The following is a 15,932-nucleotide window of genomic DNA, read 5'->3' as shown; positions in this document are numbered from 1 at the left end:
GCTAGTGTCTATCCCAGCAGTCATAGGACTTGAGGCAGGGTACACCCTGGACAGGATGCAAGTCTATTGCAGGGCCACTTATAGACAGATTGACTCATTCACACTTGCACATAGACCTACATTACGTTTAGAGTCACCAATTCACTGAACCTGCATGTCTTTGTGTGAGAGGAAGCCGGAGCACCTGGAGGCAACCCCCAAAATCCACATAGAATGAACCATGGAAGTCCTTTGGACCTGTTTTTTTAGGGGGGAGGGGGTTGTCTTTGAAAATGATGCATGTGCAAATTTTAGGAGGAAACAATCATGGCACCAGTTCCACATATTATCAAGTGCAACCAAAAAAACAAATGATTTAGTTTCTCTCTCTCTCTCTCTCTCTCTCTCTCTGCAGTGCACTTCTGTTTAATGTACATTTGTGCTCAAACATTTACATACCTTGGCAGAATTTTTTGCTTTTTTGGCCATTTTTCAGAGAATATGAATGATAGCAAAAACTTTTTTTCACTCATGGTTAGTGGTTGGGTGAAGCCATTTATTGTCAACAACTGTGTTTGCTCTCTTTAAATCATAATGACAACAGAAACTACCCAAATGACCCTGATCAAAAGTTTACATACCCCTGTTCTTAATACCGTGTATTGCCCCCTTTAACATCAGTGACAGCTTAGAGTCTTTTGGGTTGTGGACGAGGCTCTCTGATGGTAAAGCTGCCACTGAGGAATTTTCTTAAAAAGAAGACCTGAAAGTTTAGCTACAATTTGCCCGAAGGTACATCTTAGATGCAAGCTTAGATTTGATCTGTTTTGATGAAAGAAAATCCTTCTCCCGTCTATGTTTTTCTTGTTATCATTCATATTCTTTGAAAAATGGCCAAAAAAACAAAAATTCTGCCAGGGTGTAAACGTTTGAGCACAACCGTAGTAAAAAGTTTGCAGTGGGGATTAACCTTAATCAGGCAGTTGCATGGCATATGTTCTATATATTATTACATGAAAAAAGAATTTATGTATTTGTTTGTTAAACCTGTCAGCATATAAATTTGACTAATTTTATACGATGAATAACTGAGACAACCATATTGTGCTTATTCACTGATCTTTCCTTTCATTTCTCTCTGTCTCTGATATCTAATAAAAAACAAACCACTCTTAAAAGTCCATTTAAAATCTTGAGAAGTTGCTCCAAATATCTAAACATTCGGACATTCTGCACATCTTAAACAGTTCTCTGTTAATGAATGCATTTTTCACGATGTAACTACATTTGCTAACTTTGTTGCCAGAACATAATCTTTACAAATGCGATTGCTTGGTGAGACTTGTGCATCATAAACCAGCACATTTTTCTGTGACCTCTTTTCCATTCTCTCTTCCCTTGGTTTTGATGTTTCTCCTCCTCCCTCTCCCTCTCTCTCTCTCTTGCTGTGCCCTCTTTTCTGTGTAAGTAAACACACCACTTGATCCATCGTGTTTCTCCTCAAAAAGACACACACACATGCAAATCGCAGTTACAAAAATCCAAAACCTTTTTTTTTTTTGAAGAATGTTGTTTCCATTAGTTTCCTCCAGTGTAACAGTTGATATTAAATGACCTTAAATGTAACAATATTTTGCCATCAATGTGTATATTTATGAGCTGAGACTGAGCCCTTCATATATACATGGGAGTAGGTCCTCTCGTGGAGGCTGCTTGTTGCACGGCCATGTTGATGTAGTACTCCAAAAGAGATGTAGTACTTATTCCACCTTTCACAGTTTGCAGCTATGCTGGTCTCTAGTTGTTATTGCAGGCTAACAAGTTTGGAACCCTCATTTTTGTGAACTAGAGGATCATATATGTTGCTTATTACAAGAGAAGACAAGGAAGCGTGAATCCCCGGCATCAAAGAAGCGAAAACATGAAGGGAAACAACCTCATGATGAGAAACAGCATAGTACAATCTATAACCTCACCACTAGATGACACAAAACCAACAAACTATAACTTTAAAAATAAAATACAAGTAAATTCTATTGGGGGCAGTATGGTAGTTAGCACTGTTGCCTCTCAGGAAGAAAGTCATGGGATCGATTCCCGCCTGTGGCCTTTCTGTGTGGATTTTGCATGTTCTCCCCATGTTTGCATGGGTTCCCTCTGGGTGCTTCGGCTTTCTCCCACATCCAACAACATGCAGGTTAGATGGATTGGAAACTTTAAATTGTCAGTAGGTGTGCGTGTGGGTGTGAATGTGTTTGTTTGTCTGTATTTGGCCCTGTCACGGACTGACGTCCTGTCCAGGTTGCACCCTGCCTCGAGCCCATGACTGCTGGGAGAGGCTCCCTGTGACCCTTAATTGGTTGAAGGTGAGTGAGTGTGTAAACTATATTGGAAAACTAGAAAATGTCACATGAAAGCATTTAATCTGAATTTTTGTGAGAAACGCCTAACCATCTAAATAAGAATATGCCAGGTTCTAACCCACCTAGCTTCTGAAAGGAATGACAGGTAACAACATTTTATTCCTGTTACACCCAAAACACACACATGATTAATTAACCTTCTGGGGTCCAAGGGCATTTTTTGGACAGTTCACTTGCCTGGCATAAATGTTTTATTATTGCTGTTAACAGCTCTCCCTGCATCCCACAATCAAGTTTTATGTCTCTTTTTTTCAGGACAACCTGTTCTTTCATAATATATATGCTTTTGTTGTGTTTTATAAGTGTAATAAAGGTTTACAATCAGAAATAACAAAGGAAAAAGTAAAGCGGAAAATAATTTTCCACACACATTTATTCAAAACACACAGCAAACTATAATAAACAACTGTTTTGACACTTTATAAAGGTAATTTGAGGTCTTGCGTGAAAGACTGTACAACAAAAAAGTTAAAACAATAAACAAATGCACATTTTGAACAATATATACAAAATGGTCTATGCGTTTTGTTTGTCTTCAACTCAAAGCAATTTCTCTCTGCTATTACACAAAGGTCATATCACAAATTTCTATTTTTAATGTGTTTTTGAGTCTTCTGTCCGACTCTGCAAGCAGCTTTCATTTCACACTGGTTCCTTAAGCCCCTTTCACACCGGGGCCGCTCCCAGTTGCTTCCTGTTGTGTTATGATGACGCAGGAATTTCTGCGTCAGGTGCGCACAGCAGGGGGCAGAGAGGAGGTGAGAACGCAGCCTGCAGGTTCTCTGCGCAGAGAAGTCAGAGTGCACAGTTTGGCTGCAGCCAGACTGTGCACTCTGACTTCTCTTCTAGTTTATATTTGTTCTTGTGCTGAGCTGCAGGTCTGCGGTCTGACTTCTGTTATAGTTTATCTTTCCTCCTGTGACCACAAGATGCGTGCGTGCGCACGAACGAACCGTCCGTGAGTAAATCTGGAGATGTCTGGAGTTATAGTTGATGTGGACATATCCTATCTCTGGCAATCAGTCTGTGAGCAGGACATATGTCCTTTTTTTGCCCTTTTTTTAACAGTGATGAGAAAGTTTGAGGGGAGAACAAGGAACTAACTGCCTGCAACCAGACAGTTTTTTTTTCTTTCTTTTAATTGTTCACATGTGCGAGCATGAACAAATCGTCCGTGAGTGGACTGGAGATGTCCGGACTTTTTACTGGATGTCTCTGGCAATCAGTCTGTGAGCAGGACTTTTATAGATTTTATTTAAACACATTTGTGAGAGAAGAAGCTGCAGCTGCTTCACAGTGCCTCTCTTCACCAGACAGCTCCACACAGAGAAGGAGCTGCAGCTCATCATAAAATTGGCACTGACTAACGTTGTCTTGTGAGGGTGTGGCTTCCAGTCACGCTGAGTACCGTCCTGTTGCTCTGACGTGCACTGAAACCACTTAATGCTGCATCGAACAGAGGACGCAAAAAAAATTAAACATGTTTAATTTTTGTTTGCGCCCCTCGCGCTGTTGTGGCACCGAGCTGCATCGTCTCGGCACCAGGTTGCTTCCACGCCACGTCGTCATAACGCCGCACGACGCAACTGGGAGCAACCCTGGTGTGAAAGGGGCTTTACACTCTGAGGAGCGGCCCCTCTCCCTCAACTCATTGATGTGGTAAACAGTGCTTTACGCCAGAGGGAGAGAGCCACAGAGTAATCCAGTAACATTCAAATGCAAATTAGTGGAGCAATCCTGATAGTTACTCTTTGTTTGAGCACGTGAGATTGTCATGCGAGGCTCTCCATCTTATCCCACTTTCGCTGTGCGTAATGGCGCAGGGCACATTGGAGGCGTTAGGGGGCTATTCAAACGGGCCAACTAGTAAGATATCATTTCTGAAAACGATCTTTGGTTTATCACATGAGGTAAATCTGCCCTACGATTGGATTTTGGAAAACCATGTGACGGTGAACCAATTCCGATTGGACACTCGCATTGCACACATCATCACACAGCTTCTATGAGGAGTTCAAAGATGGCCAATGGTGGATTGAAAGTCCGGGGAGTTAACTTTTCAGCAAAAAAAGTATGTTTCTATCTCATATCATTAAAAAGTTATTTATAATTTAGTAAAGCTTGGTCCCAGCTGTCGTATACGATGACGTCAGCCCCAGAGGGTTAACAGACTAAATGCACGCCTGACTCTGCAGTCGGATTTTGTGTTGTGTAAAAACCAAAGTGGAGTTGAACATGCTTCAAATGCAACTGCGTTGTGTGCTTTAGACCATGTGGTGTAGCTTGTCAAGATAGGTCCCCTAGTGTTCGTAATTTGTGTTCATAAATCCATTCTGTGATTTCTCTGTTAGATATCTGTGCATCACCAACAGCGTGTAAGAGTAAGAATGGCAACCTTGTCAACTCAAGCCAACTATCTTCATCCAACTGTAACAACATCTACCACCCTGAATCCAACTACTACCCGTACACTGGTTCACCAAAAGGTCTGTCCCTCTCATACATGCAGCAGTTTTCCACACATACAAATATTTTAGGCACCTTTGTCAAACGTTTAGGCTACCTAAAACCTTTATACAGTGCTGTAGATGTCACACACACATTACTGGAAGCTAATTGTTCATTAAGTGCACAAATCAATCAATCAATCAACTTTTTTCTTGTATAGCGCCAAATCACAACAAACAGTTGCCCCAAGGTGCTCCACATTGCAAGGCAAGGCCATACAATAATTATGAAACACAGTCTACGTCTAAAGCAACATAACCAAGGGATGGTCCAGGGTCACCCGATCCAGCCCTAACTATAAGCCTTAGCGAAAAGGAAAGTTTTAAGCCTAATCTTAAAAGCAGAGAGGGTATCTGTCTCCCTGATCCGAATTGGGAGCTGGTTCCACAGGAGAGGAGCCAGAAAGCTGAAGGCTCTGCCTCCCATTCCACTCCTACAAACCCTAGGAACTACAAGTAAGCCCGCAGTCTGAGAGCGAAGCGCTCTAATGGGGTAATATGGTACTACGAGGTCCCTAAGATAAGATGGGACCTGATTATTCAAAACCTTATAAGTAAGAAGAATTTTAAATTCTATTCTAGCATTAACAGGAAGCCAATGAAGGGAGGCCACACGGGTGAGATATGCTCTCTCCTGCTAGTCCCCGTCAGTACTCTAGCTGCAGCATTCTGAACCAACTGAAGGCTTTTTAGGGAACTTTTAGGACAACCTGATAATAATGAATTACAATAGTCCAGCCTAGAGGAAATAAATGCATGAATTAGTCTTTCAGCATCACTCTGAGACAAGACCTTTCTGATTTTAGAGATATTGCGTAAATGCAAAAAGGCAGTCCTACATATTTGTTTAATATGCGCTTTGAATGACATATCCTGATCAAAAATAACTCCAAGATTTCTCACAGTATTACTAGAGATCAGGGAAATGCCATCCAGAGTAACGATCTGGTTAGACACCATGCTTCTAAGATTTGTGGGGCCAAGTACAATAACTTCAGTTTTATCTGAGTTTAAAAGCAGGAAATTAGAGGTCATCCATGTCTTTATGTCTGTAAGACAATCCTGCAGTTTAGCTAATTGGTGCGTATCCTCTGGCTTCATGGATAGATAAAGCTGGGTATCATCTGCGTAACAATGAAAATTTAAGCCATACCGTCTAATAATACTGCCCAAGGGAAGCATGTATAAAGTGAATAAAATTGGTCCTAGCACAGAACCTTGTGGAACTCCATAATTAACTTTAGTCTGTGAAGAAGATTCCCCATTTACATGAACAACTGTAATCTATTAGACAAATATGATTCAAACCACCGCAGCGCAATGCCTTTAATACCTATGACATGCTCTAATCTCTGTAATAAAATTTTATGGTCAACAGTATCAAAAGCAGCACTGAGGTCCAACAGAACAAGCACAGAGATAAGTCCACTGTCCGAAGCCATAAGAAGATCATTTGTAACCTTCACTAATGCTGTTTCTGTACTATGATGAATTCTAAAACCTGACTGAAACTCTTCAAATAGACCATTCCTCTGCAGGTGATCAGTTAGCTGTTTTACAACTACCCTCTCAAGAATCTTTGAGAGAAAAGGAAGGTTGGAGATTGGCCTATAATTAGCTAAGATAGCTGGGTCAAGTGATGGCTTTTTAAGTAATGGTTTAATTACTGCCACCTTAAAGGCCTGTGGTACATAACCAACTAACAAAGATAGATTGATCATATTTAAGATTGAAGCATTAAATAATGGTAGGACTTCCTTGAGCAGCCTGGCAGGAATGGGGTCTAATAAGCATGTTGATGGTTTGGATGAAGTAACTAATGAAAATAACTCAGACAATCGGAGAGAAAGAGTCTAACCAAATACCGGCATCACTGAAAGCAGCCAAAGATAACGATACATCTTTGGGATGGTTATGAGTAATTTTTTCTCTAATAGTCAAAATTTTGTTAGCAAAGAAAGTCATGAAGTCATTACTAGTTAAAGTTAATGGAATACTCAGCTCAATAGAGCTCTGACTCTTGTCAGCCTGGCTACAGTGCTGAAAAAACCTGGGGTTGTTCTTATTTTCTTCAATTAGTGATGAGTAGAAAGATGTCCTAGCTTCACGAAGGGCTTTCTTATAGAGCAACAAACTCTTTTTCCAGGCTAAGTGAAGATCTTCTAAATTAGTGAGACGCCATTTCCTCTCCAACTTACGGTTATCTGCTTTAAGCTACGAGTTTGTGAGTTATACCACGGAGTCAGACACTTCTGATTTAAAGCTCTCTTTTTCAGAGGCTACAGCATCCAAAGTTGTCTTCAATGAGGATGTAAAACTATTGACAAGATACTCTAACTCCCTTACAGAGTTTAGGTAGCTACTCTGCTCTGTGTTGGTATATGACATTAGAGAACATAAAGAAGGAATCATATCCTTAAACCTAGTTACAGCGCTTTCTGAAAGACTTCTAGTGTAATGAAACTTATTCCCCACTGCAGGGTAGTCCATCAGGGTAAATGTAAATGTTTTAAAAAATGATCAGACAAAAGGGAGTTTTCAGGGAATACTGTTAAGTCTTCTATTTCCATACCATAAGTCAGAACAATCTAAAATATGATTAAAGTGGTGGGTGGACTCATTTACTTTTTGAGCAAAGCCGATAGAGTCTAATAATAGATTAAATGCAGTGTTGAGGCTGTCATTCTCAGCATCTGTGTGGATGTTAAAATCGCCCACTATAATTATCTTATCTGAGCTAAGCACTAAGTCAGACAAAAGGTCTGAAAATTCACAGAGAAACTCACAGTAACGACCAGGTGGACGATAGATAATAACAAATAAAACTGTTTTTTGGGACTTCCAATTTGGATGGACAAGACTAAGAGACAAGCTTTCAAATGAATTAAAGCTCTGTCTAGGTTTTTGATTAATTAATAAGCTGGAATGGAAGATTGCTGCTAATCCTCCGCCCCGGCCCGTGCTACGAGCATTCTGACAGTTAGTGTGACTCGGGGGTGTTGACTCATTTAAACTAACATATTCATCCTGCTGTAACCAAGTTTCTGTTAGGCAGAATAAATCAATACGTTGATCAATTATTATATCATTTACCAACAGGACTTAGAAGAAAGAGACCTAATGTTTAATAGACCACATTTAACTGTTTTAGTCTGTGGTGCAATTGAAGGTGCTATATTATTTTTCTTTTTGAATTTTTATGCTTAAATAGATTTTTGCTAGTTATTGGTGGTCTGGGAGCAGGCACCGTCTCTACGGGGATGGGGTAATAGGGGGATGGCAGGGGAGAGAAGCTGCAGAGGTGTATAAGACCACAGCTCTGCCTCCTGGTCCCAGCGCTAGACAGTCACAGTTTGGAGGATCCCAAAAAATTGGCCAGATTTCTAGAAATGAGAGCTGCTCCCTCTAAAGTGGGATGGATGCCGTCTCTCCTAACAAGACCAGGTTTTCCCCAGAAGCTTTGCCAATTATCAATGAAGCCCACAATGCCACAAATGGCAACATGCTGGCGTTTTGTCTGTGTCACCAAAAGCAGAGCAGGTGTCTGACTCTTTGTCTGTGTCTGTTTCTGTGTAGCCTATGTGCACACAATATCCTCACAAAGACTTTGTGTATCAAAGTCAAAGTTGGTACACAAGATCACCTCACTGAGGTCTTGGACAGGTTTGGTGTGTTTAAATTCTACTTAACATCAACAGGGGAAAGAGTCTCTGACACCTTGTGTTCACAATATCTTGTCAAAGACTTAATCTGTCAAGGAGAACCTGGGTGCAGAAGTCACAAGTATTACATTAGGCACATGTCAGTTCCAATTACAGCCAACAGGGGCCTGTGTCTTAGAAACCTTGTGTGCAAATTATCTTGTAAAATTTGTATATCAATTTGTATATCTTGGTCCACAAGGTCACCTCACTAAGAATCTCAGAAGAGTCTCAGAAACCTACAGTTGTGCTCAAAAGTTTCCATACCCTGGCAGAATTTTTGTGGGGGTTTTTTTTTGGGCCATTTTTAAGAGAATATGAATGACAACACAAAAACCTTTTTTTCACTCATAGCTGGTGGTTGGGTGAAGCCATTTATTGTCAAACAACTGTGTTTCCTCTTTTTAAATCAAAATGACAAGAGAAGTACCCAAATGAACCTGATCCAAAATTTACATACCCCTGTTCTTAATACTAAATATTGCCCCCTTTAACATCAGTGACAGCTTGGAGTCTTTTGTGGTAGTTGTGGACGAGGCCCTCTGATGGTAAAGCTGCCACTGAATATGTTTTGGACTTTATTTACATTAATTACAAAGAAATGCAAACAGTATGGCACTCTATGGTAAATCTGCATGGAGTAGACAGTTCTCAAAAACTGAGTGACTGTGCAAGAAGGAGAAGAGTGAGGAAAGCCATCAAGACACCCAGACAACCCAGGAGAAGTTATGGGCTTATGTGGCTGTGATTGGAGAAATTGTGCACAGTGCAAGCTTTGCATTTTGCATCACTACTCTTAGCTTCATAGTGGAGTAGAGCAGAGAAGGATTTTCTTTCACCAAAACAGATCACATCCAGGCTTGCACCTCAGATGTACCTTCTGGCAATTTGTAGCTAAACTTTCAGGTCTTCTTTTTAAGACAGTCCTCTTCTATACCACTCCATCATGAAGATGGATAACTGGTGATACAAAAACTTTTGAGCACAACTATATACAATATCTTGACAAAGACGTCTTGTATCAAAGCAACTCCTGGTTCACAAAGTCACCTCACAAAGCTCTCAGACAAGTTTAGCTTTGGATGTGTTTTGATTAATATTGTAAGCACCAGGGGGAGAGCATTTCTGAAACATTGTGTACACAATAACTTCATAAAGACATCACCTATCAAGGTGAAAGTTGGTACACAAGGTCACCTCACTAAGAACTTGAACGAGTTTAATGTTGGTAGTATTTTGATTCTAATTGTAGCATCCAGTGGGCCCAGCCTTGGACACATCATGTATGTAATATCTCATCAAAGACTTTGTCATTCGGACAACTTCAACACTGAGTGTGGTCCAATTGTAACTACACCCACTGAGAAGCAGCGACTCTGAAACCTTGTGTGTGCGATGTCTTGACAAAGAGTTTTGTATGTCAGGGTAAATCATGCTGCACATGGTTACCTCACACACACCTTGGACATGTTGAACATTGGGAGCATTTCAATTCTAATTTTGGCCACCTGACAGTCAGAGGCTCTGAAAATAGTGTATGTGAGAACTCCTGCAGTACTCGCTGCTGGAAATTATACCCTGCCAAGACCTTGCAGAAGTTCAAGGTTGGTCTTGGCGAAGCAGATGAATTATTGTCTATGTCTTTTCTTTTTACTGCTTCTTCACTTTTTTAACCTCCAATTTCTTGATCTCTCCAGGCTCCAGGGTGAGGAGGTTTTCATCTGGAGGGCAGGAGGATGGATGGAATCACAATATAAAGGGTATAAGAAAAGACACTGATCGATGACAGTTTTAGATCCTTTATGTTTGATCTTTGTTTTATTTCAACTTGGTGCTCACTATCTGTGCACACCGTCATCGTTTCCTTTTGCTCCATCGCATCATCTCTTGTATCCACCAACACATTTTATCTCAATTGCTCCCAAATCTCCCCTGTTCATCTTCTAAGGCCCCTTCACTCATCTTTTCTTTTCTGAAATGATTCCTCCTCCCTGTTTTTCTGCTTTCACTCTGCCTCTCTTCCTCACTTCAGGGGATTGGCAGGATGATCCTGAAGGAGGAGATGAAGGCGCGGTCAGGTTGTCACGACAATGAGCAGTGGGGGAGCCCACGCAATTCTCACTGTAATAGCAAGGAACAGTTGAACAGTTTTGGAAACGGCTCCCTTGATGGCTGTAAGTATGTTCTCTGTATTTTTCACTACGGAAAGCATTTTTGGGCAGTTTTATTTGATTGTAGGGTTGATTTACCTCATTTACTTCACATTATGTGAAATTGAAACCACTGTGCTTTGCATCATTTCCCATCATTATGAGCACAACCCCGTGTGGAGTCATGGTAGCATACAATGCACTTGCTCCTTAATTAGAGAAAAGTACTTATACATTTAATTTATCAACAGCATTGAATGGGCTTTCTATTTGTTTTGGTAGCTTGTAGTGCAACAAACAGGCACAGCCATCTCATGAGTCATGCTGACATCTCAGCACATTTTTCTGAGCACTTTCATGGACTGTTGCATAACATAAAACAGTCAAATATTTTATCATCGAGGACTCTGTAAAGGTATTAGGTTTTAGACACCCAAAATTCTAATTACAATGTAGTGTTTTGCCGTGTGATTGATTTATTAATTGATTGAGTATTTTTGTTTTTTTTTTCATTCATTTATTCATTTTCTGTCGCTTATCCGGGTCCAGGTCATGGTTGCAGCAGACCAAGCAGCTCAACCCACACTTCCACATCCTCAGCCAAGTTTTTGATTTTTTTATTTGGTTTTGTTTTTAATTTTGTATTTATTTATTTATTAGTAGGTCTCCATCAGTCATGGTCGACTATGGTGTTGCACTCTTGTTGTTGCCTCAGTGTACTTAGTGCATCTTCTGCTGTGGCTGGTCAGGCCGATATGTGACAGACAAATTCTTCCACACTTGGCACATCTGAAGATCATTTCTGGGTTGATGGGTATCTTCCCTCTTCCTACTGGAACACTTCCCCTCAGCTTGCCTTGCCAGTTTTTCTTCCCCCTTCATTCAGCCTTTCTTCATGACACTTCTGCACCTGGCACGGTTTTGTGGTTGATTCCTCCAGTACTTGATGTCGATGTCCAGAGCTTTCTTATTTACAGACATCTATGTAGCACAGTTGTGGACGACCTACAGGCCTTTTCCCAGAGGCCAGTTCACCACAGAGGATATCCTTTGGGATGTGCCCATTCTCCATGCAGTGTACATGTCAAAGCCAGTGTCACCTGTGTTGCCTGAGTAGGATGTACATTGAAGGCCAGCTTGGGACGGGGCATCGGAATTAGGTATTCTATTCTTCCAGGAAATACCAAGGATGCAGCGGAGACATTGCAGGTGAAAAATGTTCACTTTCTTCTCATGGTTCGCATATGTTGTCCAGGTCTCACTGCCATATAGGAGGATGCTGATAGCGCAATCATTGTACACAGCTGCTTTAGTCTTGATGGAGAGTTTCTTGTTTTTCCACACGTAATGTTAGTCATGAGAATGTAGATACAGCTTTTCAAATATACTTCTCAACTGTTCAGCCTCCAGGGAAAGAGTACCACCTGTAACCGTGGATCCTAGGTAGGTGAATTGGTGGACGACTTCCAGGACTTAGTGGTTCATGCTTATGGGTGGTGGTGCATCTACGTTCTCTGCCAATACATTGGTCTTCTTAAGTTTATGCTAAGTGTGAAGTCTTTTCTTACCGCTGTTGTCTGTGTGCTTGCTCTAGGGGTTGGCAAGGTTAGACCTTACTCATGTGAAGCACTGTGAGGCAGCTTTGTTGTGATTTGTTGCTATATAAATGAAATTAAATTGGAAATGAATTGAAATTTGCAAGCCTCAACAAATTGATCAATCAGGTGCTGGCAGTGTTGTTCAGTATGACCTGCCACTGCAGCGTCATCTGCAAACAGTAGGGCACTGATGAGTATTTTGCATATTTTAGTCCTGGCATGAAGACGCGCAACATTGAACAATCGTCCATTGGACCTGGCGTGAAGTTGGACTCCTTCAGCTGAGGACCCAAAAGCATGGGCGAGTAGCACGGAGAAGAACATGCCAAATAGAGTTGGGGCGATGGCAGATCCTTGTTTGACTCCGCTAGAAATACTGAAGGATTCTGATGTGCTGCTGTCATATTGGACTGTTTCTTTCATGCCATCATGAAACTTGATCATGCTGTGCTTCTTTGGTGAATATCAAATCATCAGAAGGATCTGGAACAGACCAGCCCTACTGACCAAGTCAAATACCTTTGTGAGGTCGATGAAAGCAATGAATGTTTCTCTCTGCACTTCTCTTGAAGATGGTGTAGAGAGAGAAAATTGTGTCCACTGTGGATCACTGGGCCCAGAACCCATACTGCGACTCAGGGTAAACACACTCTGCTAACCTTTGGAGTCTGTCCAGGCAGCCCAGTCTCACGTTTTTTTTTTTTTCGTGCTTCCGTGACGACATGAGTCAAATTTTCTTGGCGGAGCTTTTTTTAACTCACTATTCCTAACCCTACTCCCACCCCCAACCCTAACCTTAACCATAACCTAATACTACTCCTTCCATAACCACCCCGACCCCCCTTCACTTTTAATTTCATGCTGCCATCATGGAATGAATGAGAATTAATTTGTGCTGCTGTGACAAAAATGAGGCGCTTTTCGTCACAATATCACAAACCAATAGATTAATGTATATTTCGTGCTGCTGAAGCACGACTTGTTGTGAGACCAGGTTGGTTCAGGAGGACGCAAGCAGACACCTTGCCAACAATGCTGAGAAGTGATATTCCGCTGTAGTTATTACAGTCACCGTTTTTCTTGTATAATGTGATAATCTTTGCATCGCGCATATCCTGTGGTTAAAGTGTTGAATGACAGGAGGGGATGGACCCGTCAATCTAGTTATCTGTCTGCTATCTATTCACTCACTGCCTTTTACAGGGTAGATGTGTAGGCCTTTCCAAAGCCTGAGAAAAAGTATTTAAATCAATTTCAGTATTTGTTCATTTAGTTTAATTTGTCAGGGAAAATGGTTCAACTGTGAATGATATGAATCTGCTATCTGTTGATATAAATGACTGTAAATTGTATATCATTGAGTTATGGATTGCTGGTTATGGTCGAATGATCTGGGAAAATGTAATTGGCATCTTTTTTGCTGTGTTTTATGATTATATCATTAATTTTACCAAATAACTGCACTATAAAAAATAATGGTTTATTGCAGTCCGATTTGTATAAAATAGGCTCTAACATGTTGCTGTAAGACTGTGTGGCAGCTGAGATGAGACTTTGAATTTGATCAGGGCATTGTGGTGATGAGATCAGAGGTTAAAGAATGAACCCAGTCATTTTAACCAGAAGTGGTGCAGTTGTGTGTAGCTACGGCTGAGTATGTGCACAGTGGATAAAGTCGCACCTTCTAAATTAACTCCCCCATTGATCAGTTTCCTCATTGCATTCAGGACATGTACGGAGCAGGCAAAGGTGGAATGATGCTGAAAAATACAAGGAAAGCGAGAACTAAAGAAGAAAAGAGTGTGTTTAGGTGAAGGTCAAATGGAAAAAAAGGAGAGTGTGCTATAAGAGGAGATATGGAGGCAAGTGAGAGAAAGTGAATGAAATACTGTGCAAAAGTGAGCGAGAGAAATGCAGAGAGGGGGAGTAAGGAGTGAAAGCAATTTGGAGCTGTTCAGAGAAGATGTACGAGGTGAAGCCAAGAGGTAAATCAGGGTCAGTGAGAGTGGAAGTGGAATAGAGTGAGGGTCACACAAAGAGTGGTATGCTGAGTCTTATCTGTGATTATACTGATGGGGGGGGGGGGCAGTAGGCATTCAGCTGGACTTCAGTTAAGGTCAGTCCCACAGTGCATCTGGAAAGTATACAGCGCTTCCCTTTTCCACATTTTATGTTACAGCCTTATTCCAAAATGGAGTAAATGCATTTTGCTCTCAAAATTCTACTCACAACACCCCATAAAGAAAACATGAAAAAAGATTTTTAAATACATTTTTGCAAATTTATTAAAAATAAAAGCTGAGGAATCACATGTACATAAGTATTCACGGCCTTTGCTGAATACTTTCTTGATGCACCTTTGGCGGTAATTACAGCCTCAGGTCTTCTTGAATATGATACCACAAGCTTGCTGAACCTATCTTTGGGATGTTTTACCCATTCCTCTTTGCAGCACCTCTCAAGCTCCATCAGGTTGGACAGCGTCAGTGCACAGCCATTTTTAGATCTCTCCACAGATGTTCAGTCGGATTCAGGACTGGGCTCTGTCTGAACCACTCAAGAGCATTCACAGAGTTGTCCTGAAGCCACTCCTTTGATATCTTGTCTGTGTGCTTAGGGTCGTTGTCCTGCTGAAAGATGAACCGTCAACCCAGTCTGAGGTCAAGAGCGCTCTGGAGCAGGTTTTCACCCAGGATCTCTGTACATTGCTGCATTCATCTTCCCCTCAGTCCTGACTAGTCCCCCAGTTCCTGCCACTGAAAAACATCTCCCATGATGCTGCCACCACCATGCTTCACTGTAGGGATGGTGCGTGGTTTCCTCCAAACATGACCCCTGGCATTCATGCCAAAGAGTTCAATCTTTGTCTCATCAGACCAGAAAATTTTGTTTCTCATGGTCTGAGAGTCCTTCAGGTGCCTTTTGGCAAACCCCAGGTGGGCTGCCATGTGCCTTTTACTAAGGAGTGGCTTCCGTCTGGCCACTCTACCATACAGGCGTGATTGGTGGATTGCTTTAGAGATGGCTTTCCTTCTAGGAGGTTCTCCTCTCTCCACAGAGGAATGCTGGAGCTCTGACAGAGTGACCATCGAGTTCTTGGCCACCTCTCTGACGAAGGCCCTTCTCCCCCAATTGCTTAGTTTAGATGGGCGGGCAGCTCTAGAAGAGTCCTGGTGGATCCAAACTTCTTCGATTTATAGATGATGAGGCCACTGTGCTCATTGGGACCTTCAAAACAGCAGAAATGTTTCTGTATCCTTCACCAGATTTGTGCCTCGAGACAATCCTCTCTCAGAGGTCTACAGACAATTCCTTTGACTTTATGCTTGGTTTGTACTCTGACGTGCAATGCCAACTGTGGGACCTTATATGTAGACAGGTGTGTGTCTTTCTAAATCATGTCCAATCAACTGAATTTACCTCATGTGGACTCCAATTAAGCTGTAGAAGCATCTGAAGGATGATCAGTGGAAACAGGATGCACCTGAGCTCAGTTCTGAGCTTCATGGCAAAGGCTGTGAATACTTACATACATGTGATTTCGCTTTTTTATTGTAATAAATTTGCAAAAATC

General features: G+C 41.4%; 1 protein-coding gene across 1 annotated transcript in view; it reads left to right on the top strand.

Annotated features, from left to right (window-relative positions):
• Nucleotides 1–15,932, top strand: part of LOC117517176 (actin-binding LIM protein 3-like) — a 276,212-nt gene that overhangs the window by 209,426 nt on the left and 50,854 nt on the right. The window contains exon 14 of the mRNA XM_034178105.1: nucleotides 4,754–4,888. Within this exon, the coding sequence (XP_034033996.1) occupies nucleotides 4,754–4,888 (135 nt within the window). The remainder of the gene's footprint in view (nucleotides 1–4,753; nucleotides 4,889–15,932) is intronic.

Source organism: Thalassophryne amazonica, chromosome 9, assembly GCF_902500255.1.
Source record: "Thalassophryne amazonica chromosome 9, fThaAma1.1, whole genome shotgun sequence".
Taxonomy (NCBI): Eukaryota; Metazoa; Chordata; class Actinopteri; order Batrachoidiformes; family Batrachoididae; genus Thalassophryne; species Thalassophryne amazonica.
Note: the sequence above shows the minus strand (reverse complement) of the source record. Positions and strands in the feature narration are given on the sequence as shown.